General features: G+C 37.0%; 1 protein-coding gene and 1 long non-coding RNA gene across 2 annotated transcripts; one reads left to right on the forward strand and one right to left on the reverse strand.

Moving 5' to 3' along the window:
• Window positions 1-7,767: 7,767 nt before the first annotated feature.
• LOC114371103 (NADPH-dependent thioredoxin reductase 3-like) lies at window positions 7,768-20,543 on the forward strand. Its single transcript, XM_028328519.1, has 10 exons — window positions 7,768-8,029; window positions 9,193-9,400; window positions 9,500-9,605; window positions 10,018-10,283; window positions 11,673-11,952; window positions 16,836-16,943; window positions 17,946-18,032; window positions 18,174-18,278; window positions 19,673-19,803; window positions 20,292-20,543. Exons 1-10 carry the CDS (start codon window positions 7,822-7,824, stop codon window positions 20,350-20,352), a joined length of 1,560 nt encoding a protein of 519 aa, XP_028184320.1. The 5' UTR covers window positions 7,768-7,821; the 3' UTR covers window positions 20,353-20,543.
• Window positions 18,594-19,340, reverse strand: LOC114371104. The gene is made up of 2 exons (XR_003658010.1): window positions 19,202-19,340; window positions 18,594-19,114 (listed from the first exon to the last, which is right to left on the reverse strand). It is a non-coding gene; the product is annotated as an uncharacterized LOC114371104 (long non-coding RNA).
• Window positions 20,544-20,876: the final 333 nt, after the last annotated feature.

The following is a 20,876-nucleotide window of genomic DNA, read 5'->3' on the forward strand; positions in this document are numbered from 1 at the left end:
CCCACGTCACTACATAAGAGCGCTGACAGCATTTTGGGTTTTACAAAGGGATATCATTGGGAAATTCCGGCCACGCCAATGTGGCCAGGGTTCTATGTAGGTTATGAAAATAACATGCATTTCATGAAAGGATAACTTTTACAAAGTCTCTTTGCTCTAGGGTTTTTTAGAGGAAATGTAAAACATGCAATGGTGGTTCCAAAGTCAGAAAAGATGCAAAGACAAGTTGAAACTAACAAGAAACAAGCATAGAACCATGGTTACCTCGAAGGAAAATGAAAGGTCAGATTAAGGTTTCGTTCTCTACCGAAATCGCAAGGCAAGTTGGAAGATTCTGTTTCGGTTGAAGGGTTCCTCTCGGTGTAGGGTTTCAACGGAGAACAACGACGGTTTGTGGTGGCTAATGGTGGTTGTGGGTGATGGAGAAAGTGCTTGGGACGTTAGAAATGGTTTTGGAAGAAAGAAAGGAGAAGAAATGGCGTTTTTCCTAAGCTACACGAAAGCAAAGGCTGAAACACTCAAATGAGAAATGCTCTCGGGAATGGAAGCTTCGCACACACTCCAGACATCTTCTCAAAGATCCCAACGATCAGATCATGGACAAGTGTCTTGTGAAGCTCCAGACCAAATTTGGAGATGATATAACGATTAACAAAGGTTGTGCAGTGTTTTTACCGAGGCAGCTTCATGTAGCTTCCTCAAGAAGCTTCATTAAGAGGCTTCCTCAAGAAGCTTCCTCGTGGCTTCTTTGAGAAGTTTTCTCAAGAGGCTTCTTTGAGAAGCTAGATCCTTATCTACCCACACCTCTCTATTAACTAAATTAACCTCTTTGAAAATATTTACAGATAAAAATAACACAACGAATATAATCAAACATCAAACATAATTATTAATAATATATAGATATATATCAGGGTGTTACAAGCGGCAATCGACTTTAGGGTCAAGTTGCTCAAAGTATACGGGGACTCGGTGTTGGAAATTCATCAGTTGAAAGGTGAATAGGAGACCAGAGACCACAAGATGGTGCCTTACCAGGCTTACATCAGGGAATTGATGGAACTCTTTGATGACATATCATTTCATCACATTCCTAAAGAGGAAAACCAGATGACCGACGCCCTTGCCGCTCTATCGTCCATGTTCAAAGTAAGCCCTCACGGGGATTTTCCATGCATCGACATCAAATGTCGTGTTGAGCTTGCACACTGTTGTTTGATAGAAGAACATGAGGATGGTAAACCTTGGTACTTCGATATCAAACGATACATTAAGGACAAGGAATACCCACCTGAGGCCTTTGACAACGACAAGAGGACATTACGGAGGTTGGCAGCCAGTTTCCTCTTGGGTGGGAATGTCTTATATAAAAGAAACCATGATATGGTGTTGCTTCAATGTGTGAATACAAAAGAGGCCGAACAGACACGCCATGGCCCGAAAGATTCTGAGGGCAGGATATTACTGGCTCTCTATGGAGAATGATTGTTGTGTTCACGTAAGGAAATGCCATAAATGCCAGACCTTCACTGATAATGTTAATGCTCCACCTGTATCGTTGAACGTGTTGGCAACACCGTGGTCATTCTCAATGTGGGGCATAGACGTGGTTGGGGCTATCGAACCCAAGGCTTCAAATGGGCATCACTTCATCTTAGTCGTCATTGATTACTTCACCAAATGGGTGGAAGTAGCCTCATATGCTAACGTGACTAGGAATGTGGTGATCATATTCATTAAGAAGGAAATAATTTGTAGATATGGGTTGCCCAGGAAGATCATCATCGATAATGCCACCAATTTAAACAACAAGATGATGAAGGAAATATGTGAGGATTTAAAAATCCAACACCATAATTCAACACCTTATCGACCCAAAATGAATGGGCCAGTTGAGGCCGCCAATAAGAACATCAAGAAGGTCATTTAGAAGATGACCATATCATACAAGGATTGGCACGAGATGCTACCCTTCGCATTGCATGGTTATTGGACTTTTGTACGCACATCTACTGGGGCAACCCCATCCTCTTTGGTGTATGGGATGGAAGTTGTGCTTCCGTTTGAGGTAGAGATTCCTTCTTTGAGAATTCTAGCAGAGTCGGGATTGGAAGAAGTAGAATGGGCCCAGGCACGTTTTGGCCAATTAAATCTTATTGAGGGAAAGAGATTGGCTGCCATGAGCCATAGGCGACTATACCGAAGCATAGTGAAAAGCGCTTTTGACAAAAGAGTGTGCCCGCGTAAGTTCATTGAGGGGGACCTTGTTCTGAAGAAGGTATTGTAGGTTCAGAAGGATTACCGAGGGAAATGGGCCCCAAACTATGAAGGATCATTTATGGTGAAGAAGGCTTTCTCAGGAAGAGCATTGTTGCTCATGAATATGGATGATGAAGAGTTGCCTTCGCTTGTGAATTCTGATGTTATCAAGCGATATTATGCATGATACTTGGGGCAATTCAAAGACTAAATGTTTGGGCTTCCTCAAGGACTCATTAGGATCTCCACGTCTTAGGCTATCTTTGTAAACAATAATTGCAACGTTAATAAATATAGATTAATGATTTGTATCTCTCCCTCTAGTGTTGTGTCCTTTGCAATTTTTTATTATCATTGGGCATGAATGTACACTCTCGTTTACAGCACTGGGATTTCCAGCATTGATCACAGGTCTCTGCCAATTCTACGAGGTACAGATTGCGTCGACAAAGCTTATCCGACCTCTCATTAACAGGTCCTTCATTGAGAAATATTGCATGCCAATGCAGGCATAGCAGTCAGGGCAGGGCCAACAGCAGGAGTCGACCGCAGATGCACCACCACTGCCTCCACATCAGCCACCATCTCTAGAGTCCATCTCAGCTCACATGCAGAGGATGGAGCTCACATGCATACATGCATCATTTGGTTGATCAATAGGCAGTTGATGTGCCATCATTTTCTTCTATTTTCTAAACCCTTTTTGCACCATTTTAATTACTGATTGGTCTTAATTGTCAATTAATTAGGCAGTTTTATTATTTGGGCTCATTTAGCTAATTTGATGTTTTTAATCTAATTTCAGGAATTAATGAAACATTGGGCTTAATCCGAATTTTGGTTGTGGACTTGAAGAGGGCAAATAAAGCAGCGCTTACCTTAGTTAATTTCTAATTAGGAAATTTCACAATTTTATTTTATGTGATTCAGTGTTTATTTCGTTTTGGGCCAGAGTATTGTAGTAGGGCCCAGTGACTTTGAGTGACTCTTTTTAAATAGCAGCCTTGGGATTCATGCAGGGCATTCTGTTAGACTATTATTCAGAGCTTAGGGTTTATGGTTTTGAAGTTTTTCTGTTCTAATGCTACTGTTTCGTTCTTAATGCAATTTTCGATTTCCTGCTTCTAATTACAATTTTGTTCTTGTTTCTTCTTCTACTCTCATTTAGGTTTCTGTTTTCATTTTCGTTTCTGTCTCATTTACGTTTCTGTTTATTTACGTTTCTGCTTCATGTTTCATTTACGTTTTTTGTCTGAATCTATGGAAGGCTAATTATTCTGGTGTTGTTTCCTTCTGAGGAAGAAGCCCAACTCTCTTTGAGGTTTCGTTTATAATGTGGTTCCCTGGCAGTTTTCCCTTCACCAGTTAACCCAAATTTGTGAACATTAATCAGTGCACGCTTCGTGTTCGATTAATTGCCTCTGAGCCTAACTTGCGTTCATGCTTAATGGACGAAGGGCTAACTGGTGTATGTGGTGCCTAATCACGTATTGACAACCCTAGGTTGATTTTCGCTTAGTAAATTGAAATAGGGTTGGATTAAGTGGTTAACTGTTAGGGACGAATTCTCCATAACCCAAGATAAGAGAATGGCTTCTGAATCAGAGAAAACAACTCATTTTTAATATCATTAGTTTCGTATTCCAGTTTACTTGTTCTGCTCCTTAAATCACAAAACAAACAACCCCCCCCCAATCGTTACTGTTACTGTAAGTATATTATGAACAATTGGTTTATCATTGCTCGTTGGGAAACGACCTAGGATCACTTCCTAGTTACTGCATTTTCATGTTTATTTGATTCGGGTACGGCCTCGATCAGCAGCCAACCATAGGGCCAGATGCAGTTGAATGACAGTTTCTATCAGTATACACTGCACCAGCATCACCAAGACCCTAACCCTTACCCGTGGTCTACTCCCGAGTAGTTTAGAGCTACTGTCGCATGGCCTGGGGATAGGCACAATTTTCAAGAGGAGGCGAGTCCTGTAGATGCTCATGGAGCTTCCCAAGGGGATGAAGGCGGAGCTGAGGATGATGGAGACATGACAGATTTGCTTGATTTCTTCATTGGAGGAGACTAAGCTCCCCGACCGTGATCTTCTAAATTTGTGAACTTGTCTTTATCTTATTTATTGTTCTTAGTATTTTGTTATGTTATTTGTTATGATGATTGTTTGAAAAAAAAAACTTACGCGTGGTTTGTTTTTTTATTGTTATTTTTGCATGCACTTTGATTTTTGGTGGTGTAGTCTTGGGTCATAATTTTGTCCAGGATTCAAACCTTTTTCCTAATCTAACGTGCTTTTGAAAGAAACAACCACCAGTACCCTTCGAAAATTTTGTAGATCAAAATGCAACAAAAAGGGTTTATGAAAAAAAAATGTGTATCTTGAGGATGAGAATAATAAAGGACTTTCCCGAATACCAAAATGGACTCAGATGTTTTGCATGAACTTGATAAAAAAAAACAATTGTTGAAACACTGATTTGATCTGAATGTGGAAACAGGCCCTAAGCTTTAGTGACTATGTGACCACAAATTTTATATTGAGTGTCCGCATGGATATGTTCTACAATTGGTTTTGCATGAAATTTTAATTGTCATAACATATGATTCATGGAAATGATCTAGGCATTCTTTCTTTCTAAGCCATGGGCCAAACAACTGTCCCAATATACATTATTTTTTGCCATTTGCAAGCCCTTTGAGCTAGACACTTGATTTTTTATCAAAACACTAGCCTAGGATGAAAGTTTCCTACCTTACCTTAGGATAGGAGAGCATGGGTGTTTTCAAGGGAGATTTCTATCATTTTTTAGGCTAGTCGTGAATTTTTGAAGGAAGTTAGATATTTATCAAAAAGAAAGAAAAAATCAATCCAAAATGGAAAAGAGCAAAAAAGGAAAATAGAAAAGAAAATCAAGTTCTTTGGAATAAACAAGTATTTGAACCATGTACACAGTTGTTGTAAAAAGTAAAAAGGAAGAAAAAATAATAGTAACTTGGTCAAGACATGAAGGGATAGGAAATGATCGCCCATTTAAGTTACTAGCCAGAGCTTTATGCCTGCTCTCCTACTCACACACACAAAAAAAAAAAAGACCAAAGCAACCAAAGCCAAAATTTCCTACAAGTCCAACCTTAAAAAGACCTATTGATCCATGATGATTATGTGCATTATCCTTGATTTGATGGAAAATGACTTGCAAAATCAATTTATGACACATCTATGATTTGGAATTGAGATGAAACACTTGCCTATGTGAGATTTTATACACCTTTGAGTGGTTTTCCTCTATTTAATTGAATTCAATGTTTCTTCTAATGTTTCTTTAGAAACGAAATGCAAAATGTCTTAATCTCATTCTTGGTTATGAGAAATTCTATCTTTGTACTTTCATCCCTCGCTTGTTGCATTATATTTGGAAAAAAAAATGTGTGTTGTTCTTATCGGTTTAGGGGTTTGATTTCATTACCAAGCGTGTTCGCATTTAGTGAAAGTTTTCAGAGACTTTAATGTCTTCTGTCTTTTACATTTTCAAAGACTTCAATGTCTTCTGTCTTTTACATTTCAGAGACTTCAATGTCTTCTGTCTTTTACATTTCAGAGACTTCAATGTCATCTGTCTTTTACATTTTCAAAGACTTCAATGTCTTCAGTCTTTTACATTTCCAAAGACTTCAATGTCTTCAGTCTTTTACATTTCCAAAGACTTTAACGTCTTCTATCTTTTACATTTTCAAAGACTTCAATAACTTCAGTCTTTTACTTTTCCAAAGACTTCAATGTCTTCAGTCTTTTACATTTCCAAAGACTTCAATGTCTTCAATCTTTTACTTTTCCAAAGACTTCAATGTCTTCAGTCTTTTACATTTCCAAAGACTTCAATGTCTTCAATCTTTTACAAGAATATGACATCTTTTGCTTGATGCTTTCAATACTTCCATGTCAATGCCCGTTTGCTTTTTTTATAGGTTTCACTTCCTTAGTTTTCTCTGGCGTCCGATCGAATAGCAAGATCACTCAAATGAAATTAGTGTCCTTATCTTTACTTACCTTTTCATTTTCAATAAAAGATAAGTAAAGATGGACAACTGTCAGACCTTAATTTCGTTCGGGGACTACCGTTCGTTGATATTTTGATTCTTACTAGTCGAATTATGGTGTTTGACACCAGTTACAGTGTGAAGCAAGGAATCACTCATTGTTTTGATCAAGAAAACAAAAAGATACCAAGGAAGGGGGCAAAAGGGTATTTTTTTGGATTTTTCTAGATCCTAGCTCGCCCAGGCTAGCATCTGGCTCGCCTGAGCCATGAAATAGCTTGCCCAGGCTAGCATCTAGCTCGCCTGAGTCATGAAATTGCTTCATACCTAAGAAACCAGCTCGCTTGGGCGAGCTCATTCCTTCAGGGCTAAGCATTAGCTCGTATGGGCGAGCTCCAGCTCACCTGAGCGAGCTTCAACCGCCCCAAAATCTGAATCGCGACCATGATCATTCCCTACGTCGTTTTCTTGTTTTGTGTTCTTCGTGCAACAGTCGGTTAGTTTTGTTTTTAAGGATTGAATGTGATCTATGTACCCTTAGGGGTCCCCTATGTTATTATGTGCATATTCATCTTCTCCATCTATCATTGGTAATCTCATTTTTTTTTTTGTAAAGTTTAATCTTAATTGATCACTAGTGCCGTAAAGTTGTCTTTAAAGAGTTTGAAAGCTAATAAACAAAATCAAAATAAAACCAACTCATAACTAAACTTCTATCCATCAAAAAGTCACTTGAGATCGTTTCCCAACGCCTTAACGATCTTTTTGTTTGTAATTAAAATAAATTCTTCAAAAGCATAAAACCAACTCAACACACAAACTTTCTCACTTTAAAGAACTAAGTAAGTCTGAATTCCTCATCGCACTTGAGGATACGTAGGAGCAATTGTCGACCCCAAAAAGTAAAAAAAATATAAGAAGGGAAAATAAATAATTTTGAAATCACGTTGCGCACACTTGATTAAAGGTTATTGTACTTTGTGATGGACACGTTGGGTGTTAACACTTTCCTCATGCGTAAACAACTCTCCAACTCTTATTTTCAAAATTCGCAGACCTCTTTTTTATTTTTTTCTAACATTTTCCTTAAATAAATATTGGTGGCGACTTCAACACGTTTTCTTTTTAGAAGACGCCCTTCTTGCTTTTTCACCCGCACGCCCTTAGCAAGATAGGTTGCGACAACCCTTAAAACCTACTCTAACCTTAATGAAGCTTCTTAAATGAGTTCACCTATTTGTTTTTTTTTTTTTTTTTGCATCAATTTTTTATATATAAAAAATACCCGTATTAGTGTGGGGTAGTATTTTGATGAGAGAATAGTCGTGTAAAGCAAACAAAAATTCTGCTCGATTTAACAGAACAAGCCAAAGTGGCAGCGTGGAGGTTTCGTTGGAGCGCGTATGGTCCACGCGCAAGTAACCAGAAACATAAAATAAAGAGAAGAACCCGCTCCAACTGTTTTAAGTCGCTCACTTGGTTGCTGCAATTTGTATGGTCTGAAAGAGCCCAATGGCTACCGCGAAGATAGGACTCGGAGTTGGTCCCGTCCCAACAACCACTCACCGAGTCACCGCCGTCGCCGCTTCTTCCTCCGCCGCATTCTCCCCGCCGCCGCACCGCCTCTTCTTCCTCAACTCGAGCCGGCCGCCCCTCCGACCTCGCCCCCTCCCCCTCCGCGTCGCCGCCGCGTCCTCCTCCCCCTCCGTCGCCGCGCCAGGTCTCGCTCGCCGCAACTACTATTCCTTTCGATGAATGTGACTGTAATCTCAGCGCGGCGAATTCAATGCCCGATTTGTTTCGTTTTGTTTTGTTATTTTAGTTTTTCGATTAAACTTTGCTGTGTGTGGAGTTTTTTTTCTCGGAGAAAACGAGGTTTTGTTGTTTTGTTTCGAATTGTGAGGCTCTATGCTTGGATTGAAGTTTGGAAAGTAATTCTGCGCGTTTCAATGGGCAATGAATGACGGATTTCAATGCACCAAATGAAGAAAGAAGGAAAAAAATTTGTCGCTCTTAGAGTAAAAATACTTTTCGGCTCTTCCGACTTTAATCCAAGCATGCACTGAGTTGGTTTTGGAGCATTGGTTGTTGATGAATGAAAGTCTCGCATTGTTAAGGTTTTGCTGAGTGATGGCCTGTGCGGTTTGGATTTAAGCTGTGAGATATTTGATGTGGAATTGAATTATAAGGTAAGGGAAACGTGTGGTTAGAATTGGGTGATGGGAAAAATGGTGGGTGGTAGTTACAGGGTTTGATAATTTGTGCTTCATTGTTGAGAACAGGTATTTGAGATAGAAACGTCAAGCACTTGGAGTTTGGAAGGTTGTTTTGGAATTTTATAGTGAAAAAGCTTGAATTGCGTGATTGTTGAATACTTGCGTGGCTTGTGTTTGTGGCCAGCATAATTATGTTTTATTATTAATAATCTTTTTCGGTTATTTGGTTTAGAGTAAATAATGTATACACTGATAGTGTAAAGGTTTTTTAGCTTGTCATCCAATCGCAAACCATCATAAATGGTAAAGTTTGTTAGATTTTCACAATAGCTACCTTAAAAGTCACACCAACAATGATTTTTGATTGGCTATCAGTGTAAAATAGTTTTACATTGACGATTCATAAGAATTAAACTTTTTGGTTAATCCAGTTTTCCCAGCCCAAAGGTAGTGCTGACCTTTCTGGCAGGTGTTGTTTTAATCACACTGTGTAGAGGTTTTATGTTTTCTCTGATCATAATACTGATGCCTTTTTAGTTACTGAATGTAATTATTAACTTTCCGTTAGTTTGTTCTTTTGTATGACAGTGTAATTGTTGTTATTGGTCTTTCTTTTGTTATTCGTAGATAAGTGAAGTTGACAGTGGCATCTTTTTTCTTCTCACAGGAAAAGGAGTTGAGAATGTGGTAATTATAGGTTCAGGCCCTGCAGGATACACAGCGGCAATATATGCAGCACGTGCCAATTTGAAACCTGTGGTGTTTGAGGGGTACCAAGCTGGTGGTGTCCCTGGGGGACAGTTGATGACTACAACTGAAGTGGAGAATTTTCCAGGATTCCCAGATGGCATAAGTGGACCTGATCTGATGGATAGGTATTAAAAACTGAAGTAAAAGCTTCCTATAACTCATTGTACTTTGTAATTTATTTTACTCACATATCCTTGGAGTTCTCACATTTTCTACTTATCTAGGATGCGACGGCAAGCTGAACGTTGGGGTGCAGAATTGTATCAGGAAGATGTTGAAGTTATTGATGTGAAAAGTAGTCCTTTTACTGTCCAAAGTAGTGAACGTAAGGTGATATATTCACTAGCAGCTAGCTGACTTACAATTTCATGATTGTGTAGATATTCATATTCCTGAAGATTCAAGGTTATATCTTTTATTTTAATTGGTTCTTCTTTGAATCCACTTCATGATGTTCTTCTCTTATGGATTTAAATTAATGCAAATTCTTGTACATATTTGGTAATAGCTTTTATTTGGAAATTAATATTTGGAGTATTATTCCTTCATAATGTGGGTCCTGACCTGAAAGTCGTTGAATTTACAAAATATGTACTGAAATTATTGCCATTACTTGTGATATTGATTTACATTAAGTTCTGACATCAATATTTTTTTAAATTTTAACATTTTTTAGTTGTGTTTCTTTGGAAGAAAATTAGCTGTAGTTACATCAGATTTTCTTGATTGTATTATAATTCAGGTTAAGAGCCATACTGTCATTTATGCTACTGGAGCTACTGCAAAACGACTTAGGCTACCACGAGAAGATGAATTTTGGAGCCGAGGAATTAGTGCTTGTGCAATTTGTGATGGAGCATCACCTCTCTTCAAGGGTCAAGTTCTTGCTGTCATTGGAGGGGGGGATACAGCTACAGAAGAAGCATTATACTTAACAAAGTATGCTCGCCATGTGCATTTACTTGTACGTCGGGACCAACTGAGGGCTTCCAAAGCTATGCAAGATAGGTGTGTCTGATTAAAATTTCCAAACTCTTTACTCAGGTTATTAAGGAACAACTAACTGTGCAATGTACGCTAAAATTTGCCATGATCTTGCATGTGAACATAAATTGAAGTTTCTTATATAATTACCTACTTGTATGCACTTCATAATGTATAACTTTAAGTTTCTCAACTCTCTCTCTCACACATGCTCGCACACGCACAAACAAAACCACAGTTTTTACTCCTGTGGAAAGATAGCTTTAAACAAACTTTGTTCAATCTGTCTTTTAATCTCATCGTCTGTGGCTGGTTTTCTATCGCTGGACCTTTATATTTGTATTATTGGATACATTATGTCTTTTAATTATTGTTTTTTCCCCTTTTATTTTGCTTCGCTGTTTAATAAATATATTTTTAGGTTCCTTTTTTCCTTTTCATATACATTATGATCATTATTTTTTAATCTTTTAAGCGAATTTTTTAGTCATTCTCTGTTTGTTTCATTTGTATTGGATGCCAACAATAGTTTGTGGGCCTTTTTGTGAACAAGTTCAAGTTTCTTTTGACTATAATTGACTTGTAAAACATTTCCTAGATTAAGGTTTGCCTGTGCCTTGCTTTATAGTGTATATGAAAAACTATATTTATCCTAAGGAAATAGAATGTTTGATCTTAATTATCATCTCACTTATGGGAAACTGCGCTCCCTCACTCTCTCCATATCTACCTAAAGACATAAACAAAGACGTATTACATGATCACTAGCACTTTCTTGCAAAATGAAGCAGTGGATAATAAGCATAGTATTCTTGTTTGATAACATTTTTCATTATGTCTGAAATTCCTGTGGACTTGAAAGATAGTTGTATTATGTTATAGTACCATTGTAATGCAGGAAAGAGAAGTAATTTCTTTTGGGCTTGAAGTTTTACATTACTTGCCAAATATTAGAAGCATACTGGATTTCTTGTCAAAGTTATCATTCAGTAGTGGTTATAAAATCATGCTATGGGGTTATAGATGTGGATTCTAGTATGATGTATTTGGTGGAAAAAGTGTTTACTTATGGCTTAGTCGATGACATCATAGTCAACTTATGCTGAACCCAAAGATATTACATGCTAGAAGTGAATGCTTGCCTTAAAAAGAAGAAATTAAATAGAACCTTATTTTGGGCACTCTCTAGACTGTAGATACTCAACAAGTTACTTAAGTCTTAAATTTTTTTTATTAGAAAGAGAAAAAAATGGAGTTTGTATCATGCATCTTCTTTCATTGTCTTGTTAGTCTGTGTTTAGGTGGAGTTTTTCTTTATGATGGTGAATTATCTACTAATAAACATTTTTTATGTTGTGAGTTTTCAACTCCCTGAATGTTTGTTTAACAGGTTGATTATCACGAATGTTTCAGAGTGTTTGACAATCCCAATGTCACTGTGCACTTCAATACAGAGGCAGTGGACCTTGTAAGCAACACCAAAGGACAGATGTCTGGCATTTTAATAAGAAAGATTGATACTGGGGAGGAATCTGTGCTTGAGGCAAAAGGGCTGTTTTATGGCATAGGCCATTCACCAAATACTGAACTGTTGAAAGGACAAGTCGAATTAGACCACTCTGGCTATGTACAAGTTCAGGAGGGTACTGCAAAAACTTCAGTTGAAGGTGTATTTGCTGCTGGAGATGTGCAGGTATCCTATCATATTGAGTGCCTTCCACTTTTGTAGTTGATTTTTCTAGCATATTAGAATCAACACTACATTGTCCACAATAATGTACAACTTCTAATTAATATATGTTATACCATTCTAACAGTCGTTGACATAGCACAATAGCATCATTTGATTCTTGCGGTGTGGCCAGCCCCACCTAGTGAACTAAGGTTTTGTTTTATTATTTGTTTGTTTCTTTATGTCCTCTTCATTTGAAATGCCATTTGAGGGGGCAGAATTTTTACCCTTTTCCCTTCTCAAGTTAATCATGAATTTATGATTGCTGTTAATATAGACACTGAGCATATCTTTTACTATGAACTATGCAAATTCATTGGGAATTATATTGTCTGAATTTATCTAGTGATCCAATGTTACCTTTTGTTTGAAAAAATGCAGTAACTGCTGTAACTTTTAGTATCTTTGAGCCTGTTTGGATACACTCTAGAAGGACTTCTAGAAGCTTCTTTATTGGCACAAGTTCTTTTTTGTTTAGAAGCAGTGTTTAGATGCACAATATTTTCAGCTTTTGTAAAAGTCAACCATAAGCCAGAATTTTGAGCTTCTCCCAATTTCAACTTTTTGGGAGGCTGTCTCATATGGACAAAATACCCTCATGTAATTTAGAAAATTACACTGATGTCCCACACTTTCTGTTTGGAGTCACGAACCCTAATCATTCTCTCTTTTGTTCTCTCTCGCATTCCTCTTTTTTCGTTTGTTCCTAAACTTCGCTCCTCGTCTTTGATCAAGGTTTGTTCCTCGTCTTCAATCAAGTTCCGTTCCTATTTTCTGTTTTTTTCTTTCTTTCGTTTGTAGTCTCATGTTTTAACTGAAATTGTTGATTTATTCCATATTTTGTGAATTTAGTCTTGGTGAACCCTAATCATTTGATCCTGTGAGTGTTCCTATTTGGTTTGTCTCCTCTTCTTCGATTTGTCAACATCACAGTAAGCCAATGCTTCGATTTTGCATTTTAATCTCTTTTTTTTTATTAATTGTTGATTCATTCCACATTTAGTGAATTTAGTCTTGGTGTTTGTTCAGTATGGCCATGGTGCAGTTGTGTGTGAATTCAATCTTTGTATTGTTTTCTTTGATTCCCCTTTTTGGTTTTGGTTTCTTTCCCATGAATGAATAAAATGAAATTTCGTGACTGCACATAGCGAGCCACATAGCCTTGACGTCTTCACTCAGAATTGTGCTTTATGGCTTTGAAATTTTAATTCTTGGCATAGGGTGTAGTAGATTTGTGTGTGTTGTGGTTCCAAGAGAGTGGGGAAGAGGAGATGATCTTCTTGTGAATAGAAAGAGGGTCCAAAAGAGTTTTTTATTTTTTGTCTTCTGTTTTCTCTATTGCTGCTGTGTTAGTTTTGGTTTTCAATTTTGGTTGTTGATGGGTTTTAATGGTGAAAGAAAGGAGAGAGGTTGGGAGTGTAGTGTTTGTGTTGTGGGTGAACTGTGATCTGTGTTCATTTTTGTGCTGCTGGACGTTAGAGACCAGCTATGAGACTTGTGAGAAGAGGATAGGTTCCTATATAAGAGAAATTTGCTAAAGGGTGGGTAGTGCTATTACCTAGTTTTGTCATGTGTCTGTGATTGCTGCAAAAAATTGGGGAGAAGGGTAAGGGAATCTCAGTTTAATTTCAATCTCTTACTTGTGTTGTGTTTATGTGTTTTTCTGTGTTAGATGGAGGTTCATTTTTTCCTTCACTTGTTATCTCTTTTGTCTTCTCCTGAAGCTTTGATATAGTTGACCAAAATTAAGCAATTATACAACAACAACAACAACAACAACGCCTTATCCCACTAGGTGGGGTCGGCTACATGGATCAACTTCCGCCATAATGTTCTATCAAGTACCATACTTCTATCCAAATCATTAAGTTCGAGATCCTTTTTGATAACCTCTCTTATAGTCTTTTTGGGTCTTCCTCTGCCTCGAATTGTTTGTCTTCTCTCCATCTGGTCTACTCTCCTCACTACAGAGTCTACCGGTCTTCTCTCTACATGCCCAAACCACCTAAGTCTATTTTCCACCATCTTCTCTACAATAGGCGCTACTCCAACCCTCTCTCTAATAGCTTCGTTTCTAATTTTATCCTGTCGAGTCTTACCACACATCCACCGCAACATCCTCATCTCCGCTACACCTACTTTATTCTCATGTTGGCTCTTGACCGCCCAACATTCTGTTCCGTACAAAATCGCCGGTCTTACCGCAGTCCGATAAAACTTTCCCTTTAGCTTGATCGGTACCTTTGCATCACATAACACCCCCGATGCTTTTCTCCATTTCATCCATCCTGCTTGAATGCGATGATTCACATCCCCTTCAATTTCCCCATCATCCTATATTACAGACCCAAGATATTTAAACCGTGTGACTTGAGGGATAATATGGTCTCCTATTTTCACCTCTGAGTTAGAAACCCTCCTTCTTTTGTTGAACTTACATTCCATATACTCCGATTTGCTTCTGCTTAGGCGAAAGCCATGTGTTTCTAGAGCTCGTCTCCAAGTTTCCAACCTCTCATTCAACTCCTCCCTCGACTCTCCAAGGAGGACTATGTCATCTGCAAAAAGCATGCATCTCGGCGCTATCTCTTGGATTTGTTCCGTGAGGACATCCAGAATTAAGGTAAAAAGGTAGGGGCTAAGGGTTGACCCTTGATGCAAACCAATTGTGATGGGAAAATCGTCTGACTCTCCACCCTGTGTCCTAACACTAGTCGATACCCTATCATACATATCTTGGATAGCTCGAATATATGCAACCCTAACCCCTTTCTTCTCTAGAGCTTTCCACAAAATCTCTTTAGGCACTCTATCATACGCTTTCTCCAAGTCAATAAAAATCAAGTGCAAGTCTTGTTGGGCCATGCGATATTGCTCCATCACCCGCCGTAATAAATAAATCGCTTCCATGGTCGACCTTCCCGGCATGAAACCAAATTGATTCTCAGTAACTTGAGTCTCCTTTCTTAATCTCCGTTCGATCACTCTTTCCCATAATTTCATGGTATGACTCATAAGCTTGATTCTCCTATAATTTGCACAATTTTGTATATCCCCCTTGTTCTTATAGATTGGCACTAACGTGCTTCTCCTCCATTCCTCCGGCATGCGTTTTGACCTCATAATTTCGTTAAAGAGTTCGGTGAGCCAACAAACTATAATTCTTTGAAATCATAATTATGTTTTATGAATGCCATTGTTCAGTCCCATAATCAACTACTTATCTGCAACATGGGCACTGCTTAATATGGTTCTATCATTGTCATAATTGATATGTTATGGCTAGGCTGCTTCTGTTTTGGATTTTTCAAATGAGTAACAAATATATTGAAGGCAAGCAAGAGTAAAACTTTAGATTTATACTGTTCTTACCTGTCTAATTGTGATATTTAACCTCCACTTCCACTGTACTTAATCAATACCAAGACAATACTTGTGCTCTGCCCTCTTGCCTACTGAACATATTTTTAGGCATGTTATACTAGACTAGTTAAATGGCTGCTCAAAGAAGTTGAAATTCCTTGAAAAATCAAATCATCACTGTAATTTTGATGCAATGTATAATAATAGAATGTAGATGGCATGTCAGTGTAATTTTGATGCGCATAGCCAGCCGCATAGCCTTGATGTGCCAGATATTTAGCTTCACTCAGAATTGTGTTTTTATGGCTTCTAAATTTTACTTCTTTGTGTAGGGTGTAGTAGACAAACAAAACTGTTATTAGTATTAATATGAAGTGTACAAGACTCTGATTCCCAACCATTTCCATAGGGGAAATAATTCTCCCTTTTCTGGACTTCACATTATTGTCAGTGACTCTACGATTGTAACAGCTTGTAACTAGGATAGCTTCTCTGTCTATGAGTTGGCTTTATGTTTTATGGTTTCTATATAAATAAGAAATTCGTGAATGATTCAATCAGTCAGTATGAGTTGGCTATATCTCTGAATCTCTGATCCATTTATCTTTAGTTATATTATCCCTTTCAATTTTAATTACTAATCTACATCTAGATGGCCTCTAACATGGATACAGGACATAGAGTGAATTAAACGTGCCTGTGCTCAATTTAATAGTTGTCGATACTATGCTTTATTTTATTTTAATTTAATGCATTTTCTGTTTTGAGCCTTGGAGCATCTTCTAGAAATTCTTGTTTATTGGAAGACAAGGTTACATATTCATGAGATGGATACATTTGGACAATTTTATATTGGATGACATGTTTTTTTTTTTTTTTGGTTATACATTATTGTTGCATAATGATCAAATTATTATTAGGAAGGTGAGTGATTAGATTGTTACAAAAAATAATCTAAGAATTACATTTTTATTTTGCCAATTATTGATGTAGAAAGCCGTATAGTTGAACCTTTTAATAGTAACAGGCACTTTTGTAATTGAACCTTTTAAGACCTAATTGAACCTTTTTTAGAAATTATGGAATCTAATTGAACCTTTTTTAATTATAATACTTTTACAAAATAATTAAAGAAAATATATAAGGAAATAAATAAATAGTTAAAATAGAAATATTTTCATTAATAAAAGGGAAAAAATTATTACATTTAATTGTATTTAATTTAAATATTTCATTTAATTTTTATGACCTTTTTATTAATTTTAAGAATATAAAAGCACTTTTGTAAATTATCCAAGCACTACTTTTATAAGCTCTTCAAGGGAAGCACTTAAATAAGTATCATCCAAACACCTAATTAACTAGTCTAACAAGAGCTTTTCATAATAGAGCTTCTGGATAAGTTTTTCTCCTAGAAGCTCTACTAGAGAAGCTTATCCAAACATATCCTTTATTAAAGTTATTTCTTCTTATTCTCGTAGGACCATGAATGGAGGCAAGCTATAACTGCTGCTGGATCTGGATGCGTTGCAGCTTTATCAGTTGAGAGATATCTTGTGAGCAATGATCTTCTTATAGAGTTCCATCAGGTATTTGACTTCAAAGAACTCCTATTTTGTTTTCGCTTATCGTTCTTTTGGTATATAACACTGTAGATTGAGTGTACACATCACATTACCAATTTACTGTATCTTTATTATATGTCTTAATTCTTGTACATTTCCACAGAAGCAGATGCAACTTTAGCAAGATTTGCTTGTAAAACTTATATCTATAAATTTATAAAACTTAATAAATTTAGTGCATCTAATTGTTATTTGATAACGGAGATAATCTCTAAGTCTACTTTACTAAGTTCCTTAAAATTTTGTTATAGAACAGGACAAGAATTGAGGTACAGTAATTGAATCTTTGTTGATAAAACACAATTTCTGAATTGATATCAAGGTGATGCTGAACCAATATCGGTAGCATTGTTGAACACAGTCCACCTTTCCTCTGCCATGTATGTATAATCATGAGACCTGGACTCTCTTCCTTCCAAAACAATCAACACCCTCCAATTTCTCTTCAGAACTGCCTTGGAACTACTCTCTGCACGGTAATCAACCAAGGGCTTATTTGTCAAACACCCTGAATCAATTCCTCTCACCGTGACACATTGCAGTTTAAAATCTGTGGTTGAGACTTGAGATTAATCCCAGTTACATTCAATGGTACAAAATTTTTTTTTTTTTTTTTTATCAAAATCAGTTCTACCCAATTTTAAAACAAGTGGGCCCTAAACAGCTACTACCGGAGGGAAGGACATAATTTAGAGCAAATATGAATAAATGATATACCGAACTACTATATGTATCTAGTGGTATTCAAATATTTCTTTTTTGGCCATAACTTTTGTGAACTATTATATGATATACCTAAAGTTATATATTGCTTTACTTTAGCCATCATACAACTGGTACTAGTAAATACTATATATTAATCCACAATTACTAATAATAGGGAAACTGACTTTACATTAAATCAGTTTATTCATGTAACATAATCCAATGTAAATCTCAGCCTTCCAATTAAATTACTTGTAACAGCCCAAAACTGAAGAGGTTAAGAAGGAACAAACAGACAGGGATGTACACGAGGGCTTTGACATTACACTTACGAAGCATAAGGGGCAGGTATGTGCTTCCATATCAAATGCTTATGCTAAATGGGATTAAGTCTTAGTATTTGCAATGTCCAATTAGTTCATTTTATATTGAGTTCTTTAGTTTGCTTTATAATTCATTTTCTTTGCTGGCGTGATTTCCTCTTTACAGTATGCTCTTCGAAAATTGTACCATGATAGTCCAAGGCTTATATGCGTATTATATACTTCACCAACATGTGGTCCCTGTAGGACTCTGAAGCCAATCCTTAGTAAGGTATGTGAAAAGGGGAGATTTAAAGTTATATCATGATCCTGAAGTTATATATCATAATGCTCATGGGTATTTTCAGCCTGCGACATGATAAATTATAAATAAGCACTTAGTAGGAATGAACACACAATTTTGTGTTTTGTTAGCACAGAATCATTTCCTTATAAAAAAAAAAAGAGAAAGAAAGAAAAGTAACTATGCTGCATGATACATTAACAAGTCTGCAGAATCAGTATGCACACCATTATATTTTTTATATTTTTTATATTTTAATAAAAGAAACAATATAATAGAAGAGAAAGAAGAAAGAACTACTACTAAGAACACCAAATAAGATACCTTAAAAGATGTCAAAGAACACAGAACCCAAACCAAAAAAGGGTAAATGCACATGAACTGAGCAAAGTCCACCAGTCTCTTTGAATGTCAAAAGAAAGAAAGAAAAAAAAATGAACCACTCTAACATAGACATTAGCTAATTTCCAAAGTGAAGCTAAGAATAACACTTTATAACCTTTACGTTAAGATGGAGGTCAGATCTATAAGTGCTTATATCGAGTTTATACATGCCACCGCACATACGACGAGGCTTGCTGATAACAACGAACCTAGACCCAGAAGAATCTCCAAGAGACCCTCAGGATGGGAGGAGTTCATCCATTAGAATCCTTCAGAAGCTTTCAGAAAACTGGGGGTCACAAAAGGAAACTCACCATAGTAGAATTCCCTTCTTTTGTATTTCCGGCCGTTAGTGCCACGTAGCTGGGCCATGTGCCTTAGATCCTTCTTGAATATTGCCTGCATTCTTCAAATCTGTCTAGCGAATCTTCGTCCCTGAGCTGGCAGGACCATTAGCATTTGTCATTTATGTGTGCAAACTCTATAAATACGACTATGAATAAATGAGAAGGCATCAGAAAATTCACCAAATTTCCTCTTCTTCTTCTAAATTCTAGGAGGCAGTCCTGACCTCGAATTCAGGAACATTGATCCACTTACCACTTGCCTTACCATGGTGGTGAATCTCCACAAGAAATGATTTGGAACAGATGCTGGAATCTACTAATGAGGGGGCCAAAGTTATAAATGTCATGAATAAAAATACTAAGCAATTAATAGGCCACTGAAATAGTACTCAATTACTGCATATAGTCTTAGGTTAGTTGTAATTCGTAACACACTATTGGGCCCATCCCCATAGGTAGTCTGTTTACTCATTTAAATTTGTATTAGTCACAGGCCATCACATGAGCCAGTAATAATGACTGCAGCTAGGGCCCCTTTAACGTATAAATAAAACTACTTCCCATTTCATGTTAAATGTCACTATTTATTTTCAATCTTAAATTGAACAGGAAATATTTATTTTAATGTTTTTCTGACATGTCCTATTTCAGGTGATTGATGAATTTGATCAGAATGTTCATTTTGTCGAAATTGATATAGAGGAAGATCCAGAAATAGCTGAAGCAGCTGGAATAATGGGTACTCCATGTGTGCAGTATTTTAAAAACAAGGAGATGCTCAAGTTAGTATTATTTGATCTTTCCCCTTATTCTATAATAGGTCTTGCTAATAGTGCCCTAAGGGCACTACTAGTTAAGGAATAAATAAATAGAAAGTTTTTATTGTTGGAATTGCATTGGAAATCACAAAGGTGTTTATTGTTACACTTTCCAATAAAAACTTTTCACTTTTGATTTCTTAACCATAGCTCTTAAGGCGGCACTGGTTAGCATTTTTCTTTTATTATTTATCATCTACACAAAATAAATGATTCCAGCATGGTTTGATATCATTGTATCCCCCAAGATATAATCATTAACTGTTATTGCTGTCGTGGTGATGGTATGGTATCCTTACATAATTTGATTAATGAAGTAATAAACTGTGACTAAAGCTGCTAATTGCTCTTCTTTGTTCTTTGGAGTCTGAGGGGGCCATTGTAATGGACTTGCTTCATTGTTATTCTAACTAATTTTTTTTATCACTCATAGTTGTGCACTGATTTTGCAGGACTGTCTCAGGAGTCAAAATGAAGAGAGAATACAGAGAATTCATTGAAGCAAACAAATAAAAAAAATTCGAGGGTGATACCCGAATTCTGTGATTCAATTTTGTTTTCCATTTTAGCCAGCTGAATAGCGCTGTCAATTTTGACAACTATTCCTTGAACTAAACAGCAACTTCATAGATTGTACATGTAGAGCTACCAATCACTATTACTGTTTTGATTGTTCAATATTGCATTTTTCATATTTGAATTTAGCAAGTCTCAACTACAAAACATCTCGTTGACGACATTGTGGTGAGGAAATTATGATCATCATCCAAGCTGATGTGATAAGTGTCTGTCAAAATCAGTGTTGTTAAATGGCGGCCATGGCGGCGCCATGGCGGTTTTTCATGGCGGATTTTCGAAAAAACGCCACCGAATAGCGGTGGCGTGGCGGGTTTGGGATGGCGGCCGCCATAGCCATGGCGGTCGTGGCGGGGTGGCGGAAATGGCGGAAATTCGTTTGGCTTTTGTCCGCGGTAGGAGTTGGGCCGACTCGACCCAATCCTACCCGGTTATTCATTAAACTAAAAACCCTCCACAGC

Source organism: Glycine soja, chromosome 10 (genome assembly GCF_004193775.1).
Source record: "Glycine soja cultivar W05 chromosome 10, ASM419377v2, whole genome shotgun sequence".
NCBI classification, from domain to species: Eukaryota; Viridiplantae; Streptophyta; class Magnoliopsida; order Fabales; family Fabaceae; genus Glycine; species Glycine soja.